Raw genomic sequence first — 17275 nt, 5'->3', positions numbered from 1 at the left:
ATCATGGAAGCAAAGCAGAGCATGGGAAGGAAGGGGGATTACTCTCCCATCACTGGTTGCAAAGTCACTAATGTGGTTAAACAACTACACAGTGGCAGGGCCCCTAGGATGGATCAGATTTGCCTTGAGTTCCTGAAAGTTCTTAATGTTGTAGGGCTGTCCTGACTGACATGTCTCTGCAAAGTTGCATTGAGGTCTGGAGCACTGGCAGACTGGGGTGGTGGGGTGGTGGTGGTTTCCTTGTTTAAAAAGATTTAGGAGGAACAAAGCAGTTTTTAAGAGGAGCAATGGAACACTGGACCAGCTCTTTATCCTCTCAAGGATATTCAAGGGTGCATGGGAGTTTGCCCAGCCAGTCTACATGTGTTTTGTGGACTTGGAGAAGGCATTCGGCTGTGTCCCTCAGGGTGTCCTGTGGGAGGTGCTACTGGAGTATGGGGTGTCTGGCCCATTGCTACGGGCCATTCGATCCCTATACAACAGTTGCAAGAGCTTGGTTCGCATTGCTGGCAATAAGTCGGACTCGTTCCCAGTGGGTGATGGGCTCCGCCAGGGCTGCCTTTTGTCACTGATTCTGTTCATAATTTTTATGGACAGGATTTCTAGGCGCAGTCAAGTGGCGGAGGGCTTTCACTTCAGTGGCCTCAGAATCTCATCTCTGCTTTTCACGGATGATGTGGTTCTGTTGGCTTCATCGGGTGAAGGCCTCCAGCTCGCACTGGAGCGGTTCGCAGCCGAGTGTGAAGCAGCGGGAATGAGGATTAGCACCTCCAAATCTGAGGCCATGGTTCTCAGCCGGAAAAGGGTGGAGTGCCCACTCCGGGTCGGGGATAAGTTCCCGCCCCAAGTGGAGGAGTTCATGTATCTCGGGGTCTTGTTCGCGAGTGATAGGAGAAGGGAGCCGGAGATCGACAGACGGATTGGTGCGGCGGCTGCAGTGATGCGGACGCTGCACCGGTCCGTCGTGGTGACGAGGGAGCTGAGTGTAAAAGCGAAGCTCTCAATTTACCGGTCGATCTACGTCCCTACCCTCACCTACCCACGAGCTGTTGGTAGTGACCGAAAGAACGAGATCACGGATACAAGCGGCGGAAATGAGCTTCCTCCGAAGGGTGGCTGGCCTCTCCCTTAGTGATAGGGTGAGAAGTTCGGCCATCCGGGAGGGGCTCAGAGTAGAGCCGCTGCTCCTCCACATTGAAAGGAGCCAGCTGAGGTGGTTCGGGCATCTGACAGGGATGCCTCCTGGGCGCCTCCTGGGGTTGGTGTTCCGGGCATGTCCCACCGGGAGGAGGCCCCGGGGCACACCCAGGACACGCTGGAGAGATTATATCTCTTGGCTGGCCTGGGAACGCCTTGGTGTTCCCCCGGATAAGCTGGAGGAGGTGGCTGGGGAGAGGGTGGTCTGGGCTTCTCTGCTTAGGCTGCTGCCTCCGCGACCCGGCCCCGGATAAAGCGGATGAAGATGGATGGATGGATGGATGGATGGGTGGCATCATAATGCCATAGTTGATGCCAACAAGATGGTTCCCATAATGAAACTAGGCTAGACTTTTAATTAAAGTCATCTTATCTTATCTTAAACTTATCTACAACAAGGTATAAGATCTGTTGTTGCAAAGTCCATGCCAGGCCTGGAATGGGCCTAAAAAAAGTGGCCCTGGTATTGTTGATCCAGGTGACAACCCGTGATTATTTAAAAACCAAACAAACAAACGGACAAAAAAAAAGACAAAAATTATATTGACCCATTAGCCCAGATTACCAGTCCAACACTGGTTCATTCATTATTACCGTGGTATTTAAATCAGTTTTCTACTTAGAAAATAGGATGTTCTTATCACCTTATCTAAATAATTAGAACAATCTGACACTTAATTTAGGCACACCAGTAGAAACAACACATACTTGGTGAAAGACATTCTCTCATTGTTCCACTTTCTGAAGACAGTTCCCAGTTTGGGAATTTGTATGTCTATATTTCTACATCATTCGGAATGAAGCTGCTGAAAGAGAAGAGATCGTGTCTGAGACTGATTGATGTATCCCCCTTTTAGGGTTTAACATTGTCTATGCTATTGTACTAAATGGATATAACGCCCCCCCCCCCCCAATAATTATGAAATGTGAGTGAAGTACTGCAGCTCATCCCACCCACAAGGGAAAGAAAAAATAAAAATGTATCATTACTTTATCTTAGGACCACCATTGTTATGAGATTTTTTTTATGTCACAATGTATTTATTTAATACATTGTGACTAAATATTATGAGTGGGTTTTAATTCACACTGTGATGACTATTACAAATGAACATATTCTGTGTGTAGAGTACATTACACTTTAAGTTGCAAGTATTCAGATGACGTGTGAAGTGTATTTACATGTCAATCTATTATGTAAATATAAACAAAATATTATGTCAAAAATGACAAAGAGCATCTTCAGTTTTTAAAATAAGCTTTATTTGAATTTTAAAAATTCATTTGAAGTCATATTTCTGGGATTTACAGCTTAGAATCTGCATGGATAGCGATGAAGGGGTCCTCATCTTTGCCACTGATCGAGAAGGTGGCACGGCCATCACCACCAACGCTGACCTGCTTCCCAGTGCATCTGCTTCCTTCCTTCTGACCAGAGATGACATCACAGTAGGTGCCACCAGGCAAGCCTGTGTTCAGGGTGACATTCAGGTCCCTGAAAGCGAAAATAAAGATCAACCCAGTGTTAAAGTCGTAAGAGTGCCATAATTAAACTCCATTGCTTTCTCATATTTATTCTGCTTTCAAGACAATAAAACAAATATGAAGCAATATAATACCACTTGGGCAAAGGAAGGCATTACATATCTGGTAAAAAAAAAAGAAAAAAAAAGAAAAAGAACATAAATAAAAAGGGATGCAGTTCATTTTTCTCATTCCCTGTTGAGAGAGTTTTACTGACTCAGCAGTCCATCTGCTACCAAAATAATACAGTGCTGGTTTGGAGTAACAGCAAAAGTGTACTTTATAGACATTTCATTTCCGGATGTATTTTGTGGATAATATGGTAATTATATAGATCCTATAATAATAATTATATAATAACTAATAATTATATAATAATACTTATTATTAATATTATTATTATTATTATTGTGGTAGTAGTGTAGTAGTTGTTGTAGTAGTTTTTATTTATTTTTATATATAATTAATAGTGCTCTTTATGAAACAGAATTCCATTTCTAATAAAAGAAATAAAGGCTTAAAAAACTACAGACATTTTTGAACTAAGCTTTTTTAAATTACACACACACAAACAAAGAGAACATAATCCTTACCAGTCCTCATTGTTAAAAACAATGAAACCATGGTTACCACGCCCAAAGGCAACCTGGTTGCCCTGGTTGTCCCACCAGTTGGAGTGAGGCTGTCCATTGACCACATTACGGAAAGTGACCATGTTACTAAATAGGAGAAAGGACAAATTACAATCATAATACATGATGTCTACAGTTTTGATGGTCTAGCTGACAAAGCAGAACAATGTGAATTTGCATAAGGTCAGTGTGCTTTCTACTGATTTCTGTGGACTTACGTGATCTGACGCCATCTATGCTCACAAACCCATCCATTCCCACAGGTCTGGTCAGAGTTGATAGTAACAGGCTTGGTTGACCCATCACCATTGCTGGGGGGTCCAATCCAGTCATTCTTATCCTATAATACAAGCATTAATGAACACATTCTACAAAAAAGTGTCTGATACACACTAAATATTGCATTATACTTGTGAACATACTTGTCCGTTTACAATGTTGCGGTCCCACCGATAGCTAGACATGACCCTGGTTACACCGTAAGGGTGGGCAAGCATGTAAGCAACAGCCATCTTGTAGAGCCTGGGGTCCCAGAATGTAAGGATGGATGCACCGCCAGCACCATGGCCTCTCTGGTTATCATGGTTGTCAGTGAAGACGAGAGCATTCCCGTTAGCCATGAAACCCCATCCTTCTCCCCAGTTCCTAAACACAGCAAAGAAAAAAGAAATGCATTTTATTATAGTTGATCTTAACTAAGTCTGTGTTCAGACCAGTATTTAAGATAGAGTTTGCACTGGTTGCTCTAACCACACTTAAGCCTAATTTTTGCAGTGCTATTGCAAAGCAACGTGGTATCTTGATAATTTTCTACATTCGATTAGGAGCAGCCATGGAGGATCAAACAACAAAAGAAGTGAAAAAGACATGCCAAGCATTCTAATCTAATAAGAAGAAAATAATTCAACTAGGAATTACATAGATCATTGTCCAATGGACTTGTGTACTTCAGAAAGAAAAAGACATGGGGAAAAGTAATGAAGGTAAAGCAAAAAATAAAATAAAAGTGGTGTTGGGGTGAGTGTCAACGATTAATATAACAAGTATTTCTTGATATTTATGGCCATAATTCACTACATGACTTTATTGGGTTTATCGGCAAGCCAGCCAGCTGATGGGTTATGGTCTGACATTAACTGAGAGTCCATTAATACTTGAAATGGATGTATCCTATACATGGTAAAGCAAAATTTCCCTCCTGTAAAATTCTGCTTCTCAAAAAGTCAACATATGATGGATGTGCATTTGACTTTAACTTAACTTAAAACCAATTGGCTGGCCCCTGCACATTTATAGTAGTTTCTATGAGTTTGTTTTTCCTTTACAAAGAGCATTGTTAAGAATGACATATCTCTGTTATATCTAAAAAAAAAAAAAAAAGCAACAAAAAAACCCCTTTTCTATTAAATTGTGTAATATTTTCCTTAGATATACCAGTAGAAACAACACATACTTAGTGTAGGAAAGCTTCTGGTTGTTCCACTTTCTGAAGACCTCTCCCAGTTTGGCACCATATTTAAACTCAGTCACTCTTCCAAGGCTGACATACTCATTGGATGAAATAGCCTCACCTCCCAGATCAATAACCTAGAGCGAAAAGAAAAAACTGATACTATAGTCTGAAAAGTGAGAAGGGTTTAAATAAGTAGTACTAAATTATCTAATGATGTTATTGCAAGAACCGTATACGTTTCAAACCGTCACATATTTTAGTAAAGAAAAAAAAAAGAAAGAACAATGCCAGATGATGGCGTCTATTTGTACAGATTCTTATTTTGTGCTTGTGGTGAAGCATGGGCTGCGGTGCTGCTGCAGTTTAGGCAGACTCACCTGAGTGGCATCCCCAATTACCCCTCACCGGTTTAAAGTGTGGGCTAACTCCTGCGTTATTGTTGTAGTTGGTATGTGTTCAGCTGGCAACTGGAAAGCTGCAGCTGTGTGTGTTTGCAACAGCCAGCAGCAACTTGAGTGTTAATATCGAGATGCTGAAAAGCATGCGAACATCATCGGGTCTGCATTGGTTATGTTACAGTGGTGCCAAAACCCAAGAAGGGGCCGCAGCAGACCCAGGACTGGGCCAGCAAGGAAAGAAGCTGACCCAAATGGTAGCCGAGCTGGTGGCCACGCAATGCATGGGAACATAGGTCCGGACTGTTCCAGCGCCCGTGCAGGCCCCCAGGGTGAGGCCAACCAGGACACAGCCAGCCTACCTGTCACCATTCCTCGGGAGAGAGCGGCAGGTGCCTGGCTGTGGCCTGCACCTGTTCCTGCTAGAGATGGACGTCGAGGTGTGCATGGCATCTCGGCAGAAAGACATACAAGACAAGCGGGAGATGGAGGACAAGGTGTGTGGAGGACCTCGGCAGCTGGAGGTGTAAGACGAGGCGCCTGGGTGACCTCGGCAGCCGAAGGTGGAGGTGCGCGAGGGTCCTGCTATGCCTGTGGTCACCTGTGCTGGCTGGTCCACACCAGAGGCCAGCACACTGGCTGGACCTGTTCTATCTCCACTAGAGGCGAGTGCGTGGTTAGGTCCTGCGTGTATTCTGCCTGTCGAGCTGCCAGTGAGCCTTGGCTCGTAGCTGCCGCCGCTTGCCACATGGGTGGTCCCCAGACCATCTCCAGGGCCATCGCTGGACATACGAGCGCAGCCCTCAGACCCACCTTGTCACCGCTGCCACTGAATACGCGGGCGGCCAATTGAATGGACACCTCCCTGTCGCTGGGGCAGGGGCATCGGTCCAGGCCAATTTCCCCTCCCACTCAGTCTGCGGTGCCACTGCAGGGGAGGTGTTTGCACCTGATCATGCCTAGCTGGCTTAAAGTGTGGGCTAACTCCTGGGTTATTGTTGTTGTTGGTATGTGTTTGGCTGGCAACTGGAAAGCTGCCATCACCAGTGTGTGAATGTCTGTGTGAATGGGTGGATGACTGAATGCAGTGTAAAGCGCTTTGGGGTCCATAGGGACTAAGTAAAGCGCTATACAAATACAGGCCATTTACCATGTTACAGTGCTATTCTGGTCTCTGCAAAATAATAATTACATTAATATTTACATCTGGACCTAGAGTGTTCTTATTTGTTTACATCTTTTCCAGTCCTGCAAGATAAAATATGAACCAAGATCTGTTCTACATTTCAGTCACATATAAAGGACTTGTAAACTCTAAGACTTATCAAATCCTACGATTTCATGAAAACTGAAAAACATGCTAAAGTATATATTTATTTCACCAAAATGTTTTTTTTAAAAACTTACCTCCTGATAGATGAAAGGTCTGGAGCCACCGGGGAACCACTGGGTGTTAAGGTTTTTCAGACGACCATAGACAACGCTCAGATCACCAGGCCACATGTGCTTGCAGGCATCCATTCTGAATCCAGCCACGCCTATGTCAATAAGCTTGTTCATGTACTCGGCCACCTTACCCCTAACATATTCTTTCTCCAGGGCAAGATCCAGCAAATTATCCAGACGACAGTCACGTACCTGTAACAGTTAATATTTTATTCAGCATTTGGACCCAAGAAGAAATTTTACCAGTGGAACTTGGTGCACTGGTGGCATCCAATCTTGGTACCACACTGGATTCACTGAGCTCCAGAATGCAACCATCCTGCATGACTATGTGCCTGATTTTAAATACCTGTGGCCACGGAAGTGATAGGAACATCTGAATTTACTGATTTGGATCGGTGAGTAATTACTTTTGGCAGTATAGTGCATATCATATGTGATGGATGACAAGGAATAAAAGGTGTTTTGTAAAAAAAACAAAAAAAACCCCAAAAACTTATAGATCTCAGATCACCAGTGTAATCTGTAAAAGAAATAAATTATCTTTTAATAGAAAGAATGAATGGAAATACATTTTGTCACAACAGCTGATTTCAAATTATGCAGAAAAAATTATATCACCAAAAATAATTATATTGTTTTGTTGCCAAATAGCTCCTCATATCACTCACCTTGTGGGGTTTTTGAAGACCCCCCCAAAAATAAAAATAAAAATAATAATAAAAAATAAAAACAAACAGCAACAAAAGTAGTAAACCTTTTTAATATTTATTAAACTACTCACCTAAAAATGTTCCAGTTGTATCGATCTTAATACTACACTTATCATGTACAAAGCAAGTAATAATCTATTTCAAAACTGTATTCAGAGGTTGTTTGGAATTAGAAAGAAAAGTTTCTTTGCTTAGTGAAATGTCGTTTTAAAAGCATTGTGATTAACCCTACACCCTTTTTGTACATTACCACCCCCCACTATCATACCACCGAAAAAATAACAGAAAGAAGTAATGATTAACTCAGACAGTTGGTAAAAGATTCAACTTTTGGATAAGTATTGATGGATATCCTCTACTAAAAAAATGTCTCACATTGTTTCTTGATAACATTTCTTACCTGATATTTGTCACCATAGTTCTCAATATTGCCACTCGAAGTCTTGCATTTTTGGTCATTGAAGTCCAAGTAAGAATATGGGACACTGGGGAAGTCTCTGTTCCCAGCATCAAACCAGCTTCCACATGAGGAGTGGGTTCCCGTTCCACTGAAGGTTTTACACATGTGGTTGATAAGGGTGTCTACGTAGATGTTAACCTATTGGGATATAATAATTGGTGAGGATGCAGTTCACCACATCAAAATTTGTGTCCAATAACTTAGCAGTTTCCTTGACTTTTCTTGCGTAATACGTTCAAATACATCCAGTCTTGTAAATTGTCAATCTTAATTATTTTGTTATTAATTGCCAGTCAGTGTTTTTACAATATTCATTTTCCAACTTGTTGGTTTATATAATCATAGTCATTTACAATGTGCAATCAAATGCAGATAGGCCTTTCATGCTTATGACTCGGTCACAACTGTAATTTAGTTTACCCCAACTTTGTTGCATCTGGTGATCATGTCTTTCAGTTCTGCCTCACTGCCAGATCTTGAGCAGAGCTTGTAGCTAACTGGCTGGTATCTCTGCCACCAGGGTCTCCATGGATCGCTCACTAGAACGTGCTCATGTGGAGGAGAGATCTGAGCAATAGATCAGCACAAACATAATACAGTCTGAATGATAATTTTATTAATTAATTATGTTGATAGAAGATTGTTACTAAAATTGTCACTAAAGACGTTATACTGATACTAGTGTAAGTGGAAAAATCCGTTGGTATAACATAAACTGTTACACAACAGAAAAAAACATTTGACTTGCCATGTTCAAACAGATTTGATTTTAAGGAACTTAGTAAGTTTTAAATCTTAACTCCTGTGGTCAAATCTCACCAAACCTGCCTCTTTAAAAAACAAAGAAACAAAAAACCCCTCACTATTTCCAGTTCACTTCCAATCAGAATATGCAAATTAGTCCATGTGACAATCAAACAGGGTAAATTCTACTGGTTGGATAATTCTAGTATGTGGTAGTTATCACTTTGTGAACTGTTTCATCGTCAATTCTGCTTTCATCTTTCGTAATCTTTATAGTTGCATCTGTAGTAATTTTGCAACCATTTCCTGCATCTTGTCCAAAGGGGTGGACTCTTTTGAAAATAAGTTTAAAAATAATAATAATAATTTAGTTATATATCAGCTATACATACCTGAACTCCACCAAAACCTTTGGGACCCAAGAAGCGTTCACACTCTTGAGCAATGTCAGCCCAACGCCACTCAAACAGGTGGACAATGGAAGTCCTTCCATGCTTAAAGTTTGGGTTGTGCTGGGCAAGGCTGAGCCCAAAGAGAGCTACCAGGATGAACAACTTCATGCTTTCAGTGGACAAAAAAAACAAAACACAGTCACACTGCGTCACAGTGTATTAACTGTATTTATACCCGCCCAGGCCAATGAGAGACTGATAAATCAACATGGAAACGAAACAGGTGCATTTTTATCACAATTCTCTGGTTCCATTTTAATCAGCTGAATGGAAGAAGATGTGACACAATTCTGTGACTGGAACCACAAAAATATAAGGGGCACATAGTACCCAAAAGGTTATTCAAACAAGGACCGTGGAGATACCTTGATATTCTCACACTGTTTTTGTGTAGCTTGTTTTTGTTTAGTTTTTCTTTAATTGTGCGTTTTTAGTGTGTGACGATGGGAGTTATTTGTTAACTCCCAAGTAAACACACTGAACACCATTTATTTTATTTGAAAATCCAAAATATGGAAACGTAAACATGTAGGTAATTACATAATGGTATGACCGTCCTTGACAGTTGGCTAGAGCAGTGTTTCCCAACCTTCCCAGCCACAGCACATATTTCCAATTTGGAAAAATCACCCACAAATTTTCCACACCAAAAAAAAAAAATTGATAATTTTTTCCCGTGCTCTAGGTATAGCGGAAATAGTTCAGTTTGTCCCCAGTATACGTTTTTTGCTTTCTTCTGACCACTACTCATGCTCGGGCCCTCATCTGGGTCGGAATTTTCTCCAGGACCCAGGTCAGACTATTTCATTTCAAATTTATGTCTATTGCACATAATCTTCGACGGCGCAGCTGATCATTTGTCATGGCACACCTATGTGCCGCGGCACAGTGGTTGGGAAACACCGGGCCAGAGAGATATTACAGTAGCTGTACAGCTACTGCAGTGCACTCAAATAACCTACCACATTAATTAGCTACAAAACCTATAAACCTAACAGGGTAGGCAGCTGTGTCCAAAAGAAAAATAATAGAGACACTCCATTTCCTATGAATTGATTTTGTATGTATTTTTTCAGACTGGAACCACAGAAATATAATGTGCACACAGTATTGCAAAGAACTTGGGAGTCTCAGACTGCTTATGTGTATCTTGATTTTCTTTTGTTTTTCTTTATTATGTGTTTCTAGTGTGTGATTATTGCTTTTTGAAAAATAAACACACTGAACAGTATTTATTTTACGCAAAAATGTAAAACATGGAAATGTGCATAATTATTTGTACAAAGTATCGGTATCGGATCAGTATTGTCGATACCACCCTGAATTTTACTTGGTGTCGGATCGGAAAGGAAATCAGTGGTATCGCACATCACTACTGGAGGTTTTCGTAAAGCTTTTATTTTTGGATTTCCGTTGATCCGTACAATAAATTTAGCAAAATATTTAGTTTCCTGTAACACTTAGAGTCAGCATTTAACATTTAGATTTAAATATAATATTTAGATTTAACATTTAGATTTAAATATAATATTTAGATTTAATATTTAACATTTAGATTTAACATTTAAAATTGTGTTTTAAATATGAAAAGTTACAAATATTTTACTAAATGTTGTAAAAAAAAAAAAAAAAAAGACTCGAAAAAACATGTTTTTGTAAGGTTTTGAGCTAAATGTGGAAAAATGTTTACAAACGGCGCCCAATACTATCTTGTGTCTGTACCATTCTGTTCTGTTTGGTGTTCCACTGGGTTTTTTTTTTCTTGTTTTTTTGGGGGGGTTGGGGCACTGATTCGAATGCCACCTCAGCACCTCCTGGGTGAAGCATGTCATATCAGAAGGAGGCCCTAGTTTCTCTCTAGTTTATTTATTCAAAGTCAAATAATTTGTCAGTGAATGCAGCTGTGTCGAGCTTCATTACTTTTTTTTTTTTCATATAAGTGTGCTTTAGCTTCATGGCTTCAACAAAGTTTCTCTTAATTGTTCTTATTTTGTTAAAATACAAGTTCAAAATAAATTGCAAGTGTTACACCCTGAAAAGGGGCTGAAAAGGGGATAAGTCAATGACGACGCTCAGACACAATGCTTCTCTTTCAGCAGCTTCATTGCGAATGATTCAGAAATATAAACATACATACAAAAGTATTAAACATCTTAATAACACTGTACAGTCTCTGTTAATTGTAAGACAATATATCTCCAGACTGTTTTCTTTCCTTTAAGTTACAGATTAAATTGAATGTAAGAATTTACAAAAACAGATTATGAATCAATAAACAAACTTAGATCATTGAACTGAAATGTACAGAAAATAAACAAAATATTCATATAAAAATACTAATAGGCATTTGTCCCTTCACACAAAATAAACATGTTCTTTGCCCAGATCAAATGCAAAATGCACACAATGTATGTTTCATACACAGTCTGGCACGATAATGCTTCATGCTAGCCACCAACAGAGCGCTTAGCTTAGCTAGCTGCTTATAGCTTATCCTAACAACACAGTTAATACAGATCATCTAAATATTCCTAGTATCCTCTTGGTACATTTGGAAACACGGTCAGTACAACTCAACATACATGTTTGTAAAGTCCAAAAGCAGAATTGCTCAATTATTACCTGAAAAGGGGATAAGTCAATGACGACACTCAGACACAATGCTTCTCTTTCAGCAGCTTCATTGCGAATGAGACATCGTGGCCAGAGCTCCCCCTTCCGGCAACGGCAGGCATAACTAATCAATCATGATCACTAAATCACATGGATTATTCCCCAGGCTCGACAAGTAGATCACAGATTGAATTTTACACAGGTTGTAGTCACATTAAGAATTATTATCCGGTTGAACATAGTCATGAACTCTTTTAACTGTTTTAGCCTGTGTTACATTACGTCTCTTAATGGGACTTCTTTTACCCTTGTTTATACATTTACATATTTGAAATAAATTGAATAATACATTAACTTTTAACCACAACTTTTTACTCCATTATGAACTTCAACAAATAATCAATCTATCAGACAAGCATAAAATTCTTATTTTCTCTTTTGACATACAATTTAAATGTATAAATACATTACATATACATTCAAATACACAATGCCACGTTATATATTATGCAAACTTGGTCACACATAAGTTTTTCCAGTATTTGATAATGTATTCAAACTGTTGTGTGTGCTTATTTAATTTAAATAAATATGTTAAAAAGGACAAAAAAAATCTTCTCTTTCAACAGTATGCTTTATTTGAATGTGAAAGATTTATTTGGAAGATGCATTTATTTTATTATGGATTTACAGTTTAGAATCAGCATGTATAGCAATGAAGGGGTCCTCATCTTTGTTACTGATCGAAAAGTGGGCACGGCCATCACTACCAACAGTAACCTGCTTTCCAGTACATTTGCTTCCTTCCTTTTGACCAGAAATTACATCACAGTAGGTGCCACCAGGCAAGCCTGTGTTCAGGGTGACATTCAGGTCCCTGAAATGGAAAATAAAGGTCAGCTTAATTTTAAAGCCACAGCAGTGCCACAATTAAACTGTAATGCTTGGTTGGGAGTAACACCAAAAATTAAATTTAGTGTAATTTTCTGTATTAATAGTGTAATTTCCTGTACACAACTGATACTGCTCATTCCAGAACTACAAAAAAGTAAGCTTTTTTGTAGTTCTGGAATACATTTAATGTCAAAATTGTAAATGTTATTGGTGAATGATGTTCATATTAGCTATATTTTGATGTGCTCTCAAATAGTCTGTTTTTTGTGAAACTGTACAGTTTTAGGAAACAGTCACACACAAAGTCTTTGGAGAAAAATATCCTTACCAGTCATCATTGTTAAAAATGATGAAACCACGGTTACCACGGCCAAAGGCAACCTGATTGCCCTGGTTGTCCCACCAGTTGGAGTGAGGCTGTCCATTGACCACATTACGGAAAATGACCATGTTACTAGAAAGAAGACAGGACAAAATGTTATCATGTGATGCCTATAGATTGTTATAGTCCAGATGACAAAGAAGAACTGGATTTTGTTCTGCATGATGTCAGATGCTTGCTTTCTCTTAATTTCTGAGTGACTTACGTGATCTGACGCCATCTATGCTCACAAACCCATCCATTCCCACAGGTCTGATCAGGATTGATAAGAACAGGCTTAGTTGATCCATCACCACTGCTGGGGGGTCCAATCCAGTAATTCTGATCCTGTGCCACATGGATGGATATATTCAACAAAAAACTCTCTAATACATACTAAGCATTGCATTTTTTTCCATTAGGAGAGAACATACTTTTCCATTTACAAAGTTTCGGTCCCAGCGATAGCTAGACATGACCCTAGTTACACCGTAAGGGTGGGCAAGCATGAAACCAACAGCCATCTTGTAGAGCCTGGGGTCCCAGAATGTAAGGATGGATGCACCGCCAGCACCACTACCTCTCTGATTATCATGATTGTCAGTGAAAACGACAGCATTACCATTAGCCATGAAACCCCATCCTTCTCCCCAGTTCCTAAATACATCAAAACAAATTAGAAATTAATTTTATTATTACAGCAAATTTACAGCAAAATAAATGTAAAAAATGAAACACACATACACACATATGTGTGTGTATATATATATATATATATATATATATATATATATATATATATATATATATATATACATATTTGTGTGTGTGTATATATATATATATATATATATATATATATATATACATACACACACACACACACACACACACATATACATACACACATGTGTAATACTTCATTTAGTGACATGAGGGGCAACGACACATACTTGGTATAACAAAGCTTCTCATTGTTCCACTTTCTGAATATGTTTCCCAGTTTGGCACCATATTTAAACTCAGTCACTCTTCCAAGGTGGACATACTCATTAGCTGTTATAGGCTCACCGCCCAGATCAATAACCTAGAGGGAAAAGAGGAAAATTTATACTTTAGAAAGCTGATTAAGTTCAAAATTCATATCATTTAAAGTTTTTAACTAGCAACGGTGTAAATAAATGAAATCTCTACACTATTTGTAGCATGAAGTAACATGTATATGCTGTTCAGCTTTTAGTAGGAAAGAAAGACATGATATTTATAGTGTGCCTCTGTAACTGCAGCTTACTTTTCAGATCATCTCAGTTCAATTAAGTTATATTTATACAGCACCAAATCGAAACAACAGTTACCTCAAGACATTTTATATTGTTAGGTAAAGACCCTACAATAATACAAAGAAAACAAGCTTGAACATTTTATACTATTGACTATTTTTCTTTTGCTTGCTAAATAGTAATGTTCATGTATTTTGCAAGATTGTTTGATTTGTATATGCTGTTATTCCATCCTGTCTGATGGCTGCCCTAGATACAGTTTGTCCAGAAAAACTCACCTCCTGATAGATGAAAGGTCTGGAGCCACTGGGGAACCACTGGGTGTTAAGGTTGTTCAGACGACCATAGACAATGCTCAGATCACCAGGCCACATGTGTTTGCAGCCATCCACTCTGAATCCAGCCACACCCATGTTAATCAGCTTGTTCATGTACTCGGCCACTTTGCCCCTAACATAGTCTTTCTCCAGGGCAAGATCCAGCAGACCCACCAGACGGCAGTCACGTACCTAGAACAGTTAATATTTATTCAGGTTGTGCAGCTAAGAAGCAACTATAGTATGCATGGAGACATTATCCACACAAATTTGCACTGCTTTCTATTTGAAGGTGCTAATGAAAACGAAATACTGCTGAAAAGCTGAAGAATAAAATTGTTTACACTGGACTGGAATCTATGTATAATTAGGTTGATAATTTGATTAAAAAAAGTAAAAGGAATACAAATTACTGAGTGACTATGAGTATGGCTTCAGAATAAAAAAGATCCATTTCAGCAGCAGAAACATGAAAAGCAACGAACAACATGTTATATGCCGTGGTTGATTATAGTAGACTGTGGTATTAGGGGGATAAAAATATTTACATTAATGATAAGTACCTACAAAGAAATAAGGAGATCTCTGATTTATGAAAGGTTTCTTATATGGTACTACAGGATTCAGCGATAGGACCTAAACTGTTAGTAGTGTTTGTTTTGTTTTTTAATTAAATGAATTTATATTTGGGAAAATAGGTGGTTCCTGAATAGAAGCAAAATTATAGATTAAAAGAAATTGGTGATATATTTTGGGAAAGTTATAGCCAAACAAAAATTGGAATATTTGGTAACAGACAAATAAAAGATGAAGTCAAAATTGATGAATGATGCTGTAATAGAAAGAGAATATAGACGTACATGGCCATGATAAGTGACCACAAAATATACACTTAGGATGACATATCTTAACAACATAAGAAAAAAATATTTAAAGCTATTGCAATATGGTATAAAACCAGTGATAGACAAGAGAAAGGCAGAGATTTTATGTATTATAATAAGATAGTAAGTAAGCTCTTGCCAGTGCTGTCAGAAGCAACAAAAATTTTGTTTTGTTGAGTGACATTTCTTACCTGATATATATCACCATAGTTCTCAATTTCACCACTCCCAGTCTTGCATTTATAGTCATTGAAGTCCAAGTGGGAATACGGGACACTGGGGAAGTCTTCATTGCTAGCGTCAAACCAGCTTCCACATGAAGAGTGGGTTCCTGTTCCACCACCAGATCCACACATGTGGTTGATGACAGCATCCACATAGATGTTAACCTTTTGGGATATATATATTGTTGAGGGTGCAGTGCACAAAATCAAATTCTGTTTCTAAACCTCATCATTTTTAGTGTTTTTTTTTTTTAAATGTTAGGTTCAAATAAAATACATTTGTTAAATTGTTGATATTTATTATATCACCTAAACTGCCAGGTACTGATTCTATAATGTTCCAAAAAGTGTCATAACAAAAACTGGTAATAACCTTTTGTTATGCAAGAGGTTGCAGATGACCACAATTCTGTAAAATTAAGAAACCTGAAGTCTGCAATGCTTATCATATAATGACAACTGTAATTTAGTTTACCCCAACTTTGTTGCATCGGGTGATCATGTCTTTTAGTTCTGCCTCACTGCCAGATCTTGAGCAGAGGTTGTAGCTGACTGGCTGATATCTTTGATACCAGGGCCTGAAGGGAATGCCCAACACAATGTGTTCATTTGGAGGAGAGATCTGAGGAGCATAGAAAAAACAAACAAACCCCACAAGAAACAAAAACCATGTTATAATTGTATTAAATAGAACTATGTAGGTGGAGGCTTGTGTTAAATAGGTTAATCTGATTCTACTGTTGATGGTCAGCACACAGTTTATCACAAAAAGTAGTTTTGATTTTTCTTGTGACAAAATCATGACCTGGAAAAGCTTTCTAAAGTTTAAAATTATAAACCTGGCCATGCTATTGAAACTGGTGTGGAAGCGCCAAATCTGTGTCTAATCATACAAATTTAGTTTTTTTTTTGTCAATCAATACTTTTCTAAAGACATAATGTGTCAATAGTAGTGAGTAAAAACTGAATTGAGTAAAGTGTGTGAAAATAGAATTTTAGATATAATACTAATGAGAATGGAAAATACCATGAAGTTCCATGAAGTGTGCGTGCTGAACTTCCAACACCTCAAAAGGTAGGCTGTATTGTGTAATCAGTGTGATAATGCATTAATGCATTCATTGTTTAATTCATTCATTCACATTGTTTTCAAGTAGTAAAAGAATGCAGGAAGACAGAGGATTATCCTACCTATCTAGAAGCTACATGTGATATATAGCTATACATACCTGAACTCCGCCAAAGCCTTTGGGACCCAAGAAGCGTTCACACTCTTGAGCAATGTCAGCCCAACGCCATTCAAACAGGTGGACGATGGCAGTCCTTCCATTCTTGAATTGGGGGTTGTGCTGGGCAAGGCCAAGCCCGAACAGAGCCACCAGGATGAACAACTTCATGCCTTTGATCGATGAGAAAACAAAAAACAGTCACACTCTGCCAAAGTGCATTTAAAGTATTTATACTGGCTTTTTCCTTTTCTAGGCCAATGAAAGACTGTCATATATCAATGTGAAAATCAAACAGGTGCGTTTTTATCACACTTTCCTGCATATTTTAAAGCAAGGAAAAAAGGGGGGATGGGGTGGGTTAATCTTTGAGGCAAGATTAGAAAGGCAAACACAAGGCGCACATAATACCTGTCCGTTTAACACAATTTTCTCTTTCTTATCCAATTTCGGGGTCACA

General features: G+C 38.8%; 2 protein-coding genes across 4 annotated transcripts; both read right to left on the bottom strand.

Annotated features, from left to right (window-relative positions):
• Positions 1 to 2438: 2438 nt before the first annotated feature.
• On the bottom strand, positions 2439 to 11719 carry LOC148097704 (alpha-amylase-like). Of its 3 annotated transcripts, none has more exons than XM_087831584.1 (10): positions 11639 to 11719; positions 8957 to 9125; positions 8241 to 8387; positions 7761 to 7958; positions 6609 to 6839; positions 4807 to 4940; positions 3776 to 3998; positions 3572 to 3693; positions 3315 to 3440; positions 2439 to 2692 (listed from the first exon to the last, which is right to left on the bottom strand). In XM_087831584.1, the coding sequence occupies exons 2-10, from the start codon at positions 9122 to 9124 to the stop codon at positions 2503 to 2505; spliced, it is 1539 nt and encodes a 512-aa protein (XP_087687710.1). In that variant the 5' UTR covers position 9125; positions 11639 to 11719; the 3' UTR covers positions 2439 to 2502. The 3 variants fall into 3 exon arrangements, with proteins under 3 accessions (XP_087687710.1, XP_087687709.1, XP_087687708.1); XM_087831583.1 differs by lacking the exon at positions 11639 to 11719 and adding an exon at positions 11062 to 11152 and having other exon boundaries at positions 8957 to 9127; XM_087831582.1 differs by lacking the exon at positions 11639 to 11719 and having other exon boundaries at positions 8957 to 9165.
• Positions 11720 to 12251: 532 nt separating this feature from the next.
• Positions 12252 to 17001, bottom strand: LOC102797355 (alpha-amylase-like). Its single transcript, XM_087831246.1, has 9 exons — positions 16819 to 17001; positions 16065 to 16211; positions 15557 to 15754; positions 14443 to 14673; positions 13838 to 13971; positions 13319 to 13541; positions 13111 to 13232; positions 12852 to 12977; positions 12252 to 12506 (listed from the first exon to the last, which is right to left on the bottom strand). Exons 1-9 carry the CDS (start codon positions 16984 to 16986, stop codon positions 12317 to 12319), a joined length of 1539 nt encoding a protein of 512 aa, XP_087687372.1. The 5' UTR covers positions 16987 to 17001; the 3' UTR covers positions 12252 to 12316.
• Positions 17002 to 17275: the final 274 nt, after the last annotated feature.

Source organism: Neolamprologus brichardi, chromosome 18 (genome assembly GCF_056152115.1).
Source record: "Neolamprologus brichardi isolate AB-2024 chromosome 18, ASM5615211v1, whole genome shotgun sequence".
Classification (NCBI taxonomy): domain Eukaryota; kingdom Metazoa; phylum Chordata; class Actinopteri; order Cichliformes; family Cichlidae; genus Neolamprologus; species Neolamprologus brichardi.
The sequence above is the reverse complement of the archived record's forward strand: the minus strand, read 5'-3'. Positions and strand labels throughout refer to the sequence as shown.

Bases quoted from the DNA above. Each gene is read 5' to 3' on its own strand.
- LOC148097704 (XM_087831584.1), bottom strand. From the start codon at position 9,124: ATGAAGTTGTTCATCCTGGTAGCTCTCTTTGGGCTCAGCCTTGCCCAG. The intron at 4,941-6,608 runs GTAAGTTTTTAA...TTTTCGCTCTAG, and splicing joins GACCTTTCATCTATCAGGAG to GTTATTGATCTGGGAGGTGA. The intron at 3,694-3,775 runs GTATGTTCACAA...CTTGTATTATAG, and splicing joins GCAACATTGTAAACGGACAA to GATAAGAATGACTGGATTGG.
- LOC102797355 (XM_087831246.1), bottom strand. From the start codon at position 16,986: ATGAAGTTGTTCATCCTGGTGGCTCTGTTCGGGCTTGGCCTTGCCCAG. The intron at 16,212-16,818 runs GTATGTATAGCT...TATGCTCCTCAG, and splicing joins AAGGCTTTGGCGGAGTTCAG to ATCTCTCCTCCAAATGAACA. The intron at 13,233-13,318 runs GTATGTTCTCTC...CATGTGGCACAG, and splicing joins GAAACTTTGTAAATGGAAAA to GATCAGAATTACTGGATTGG.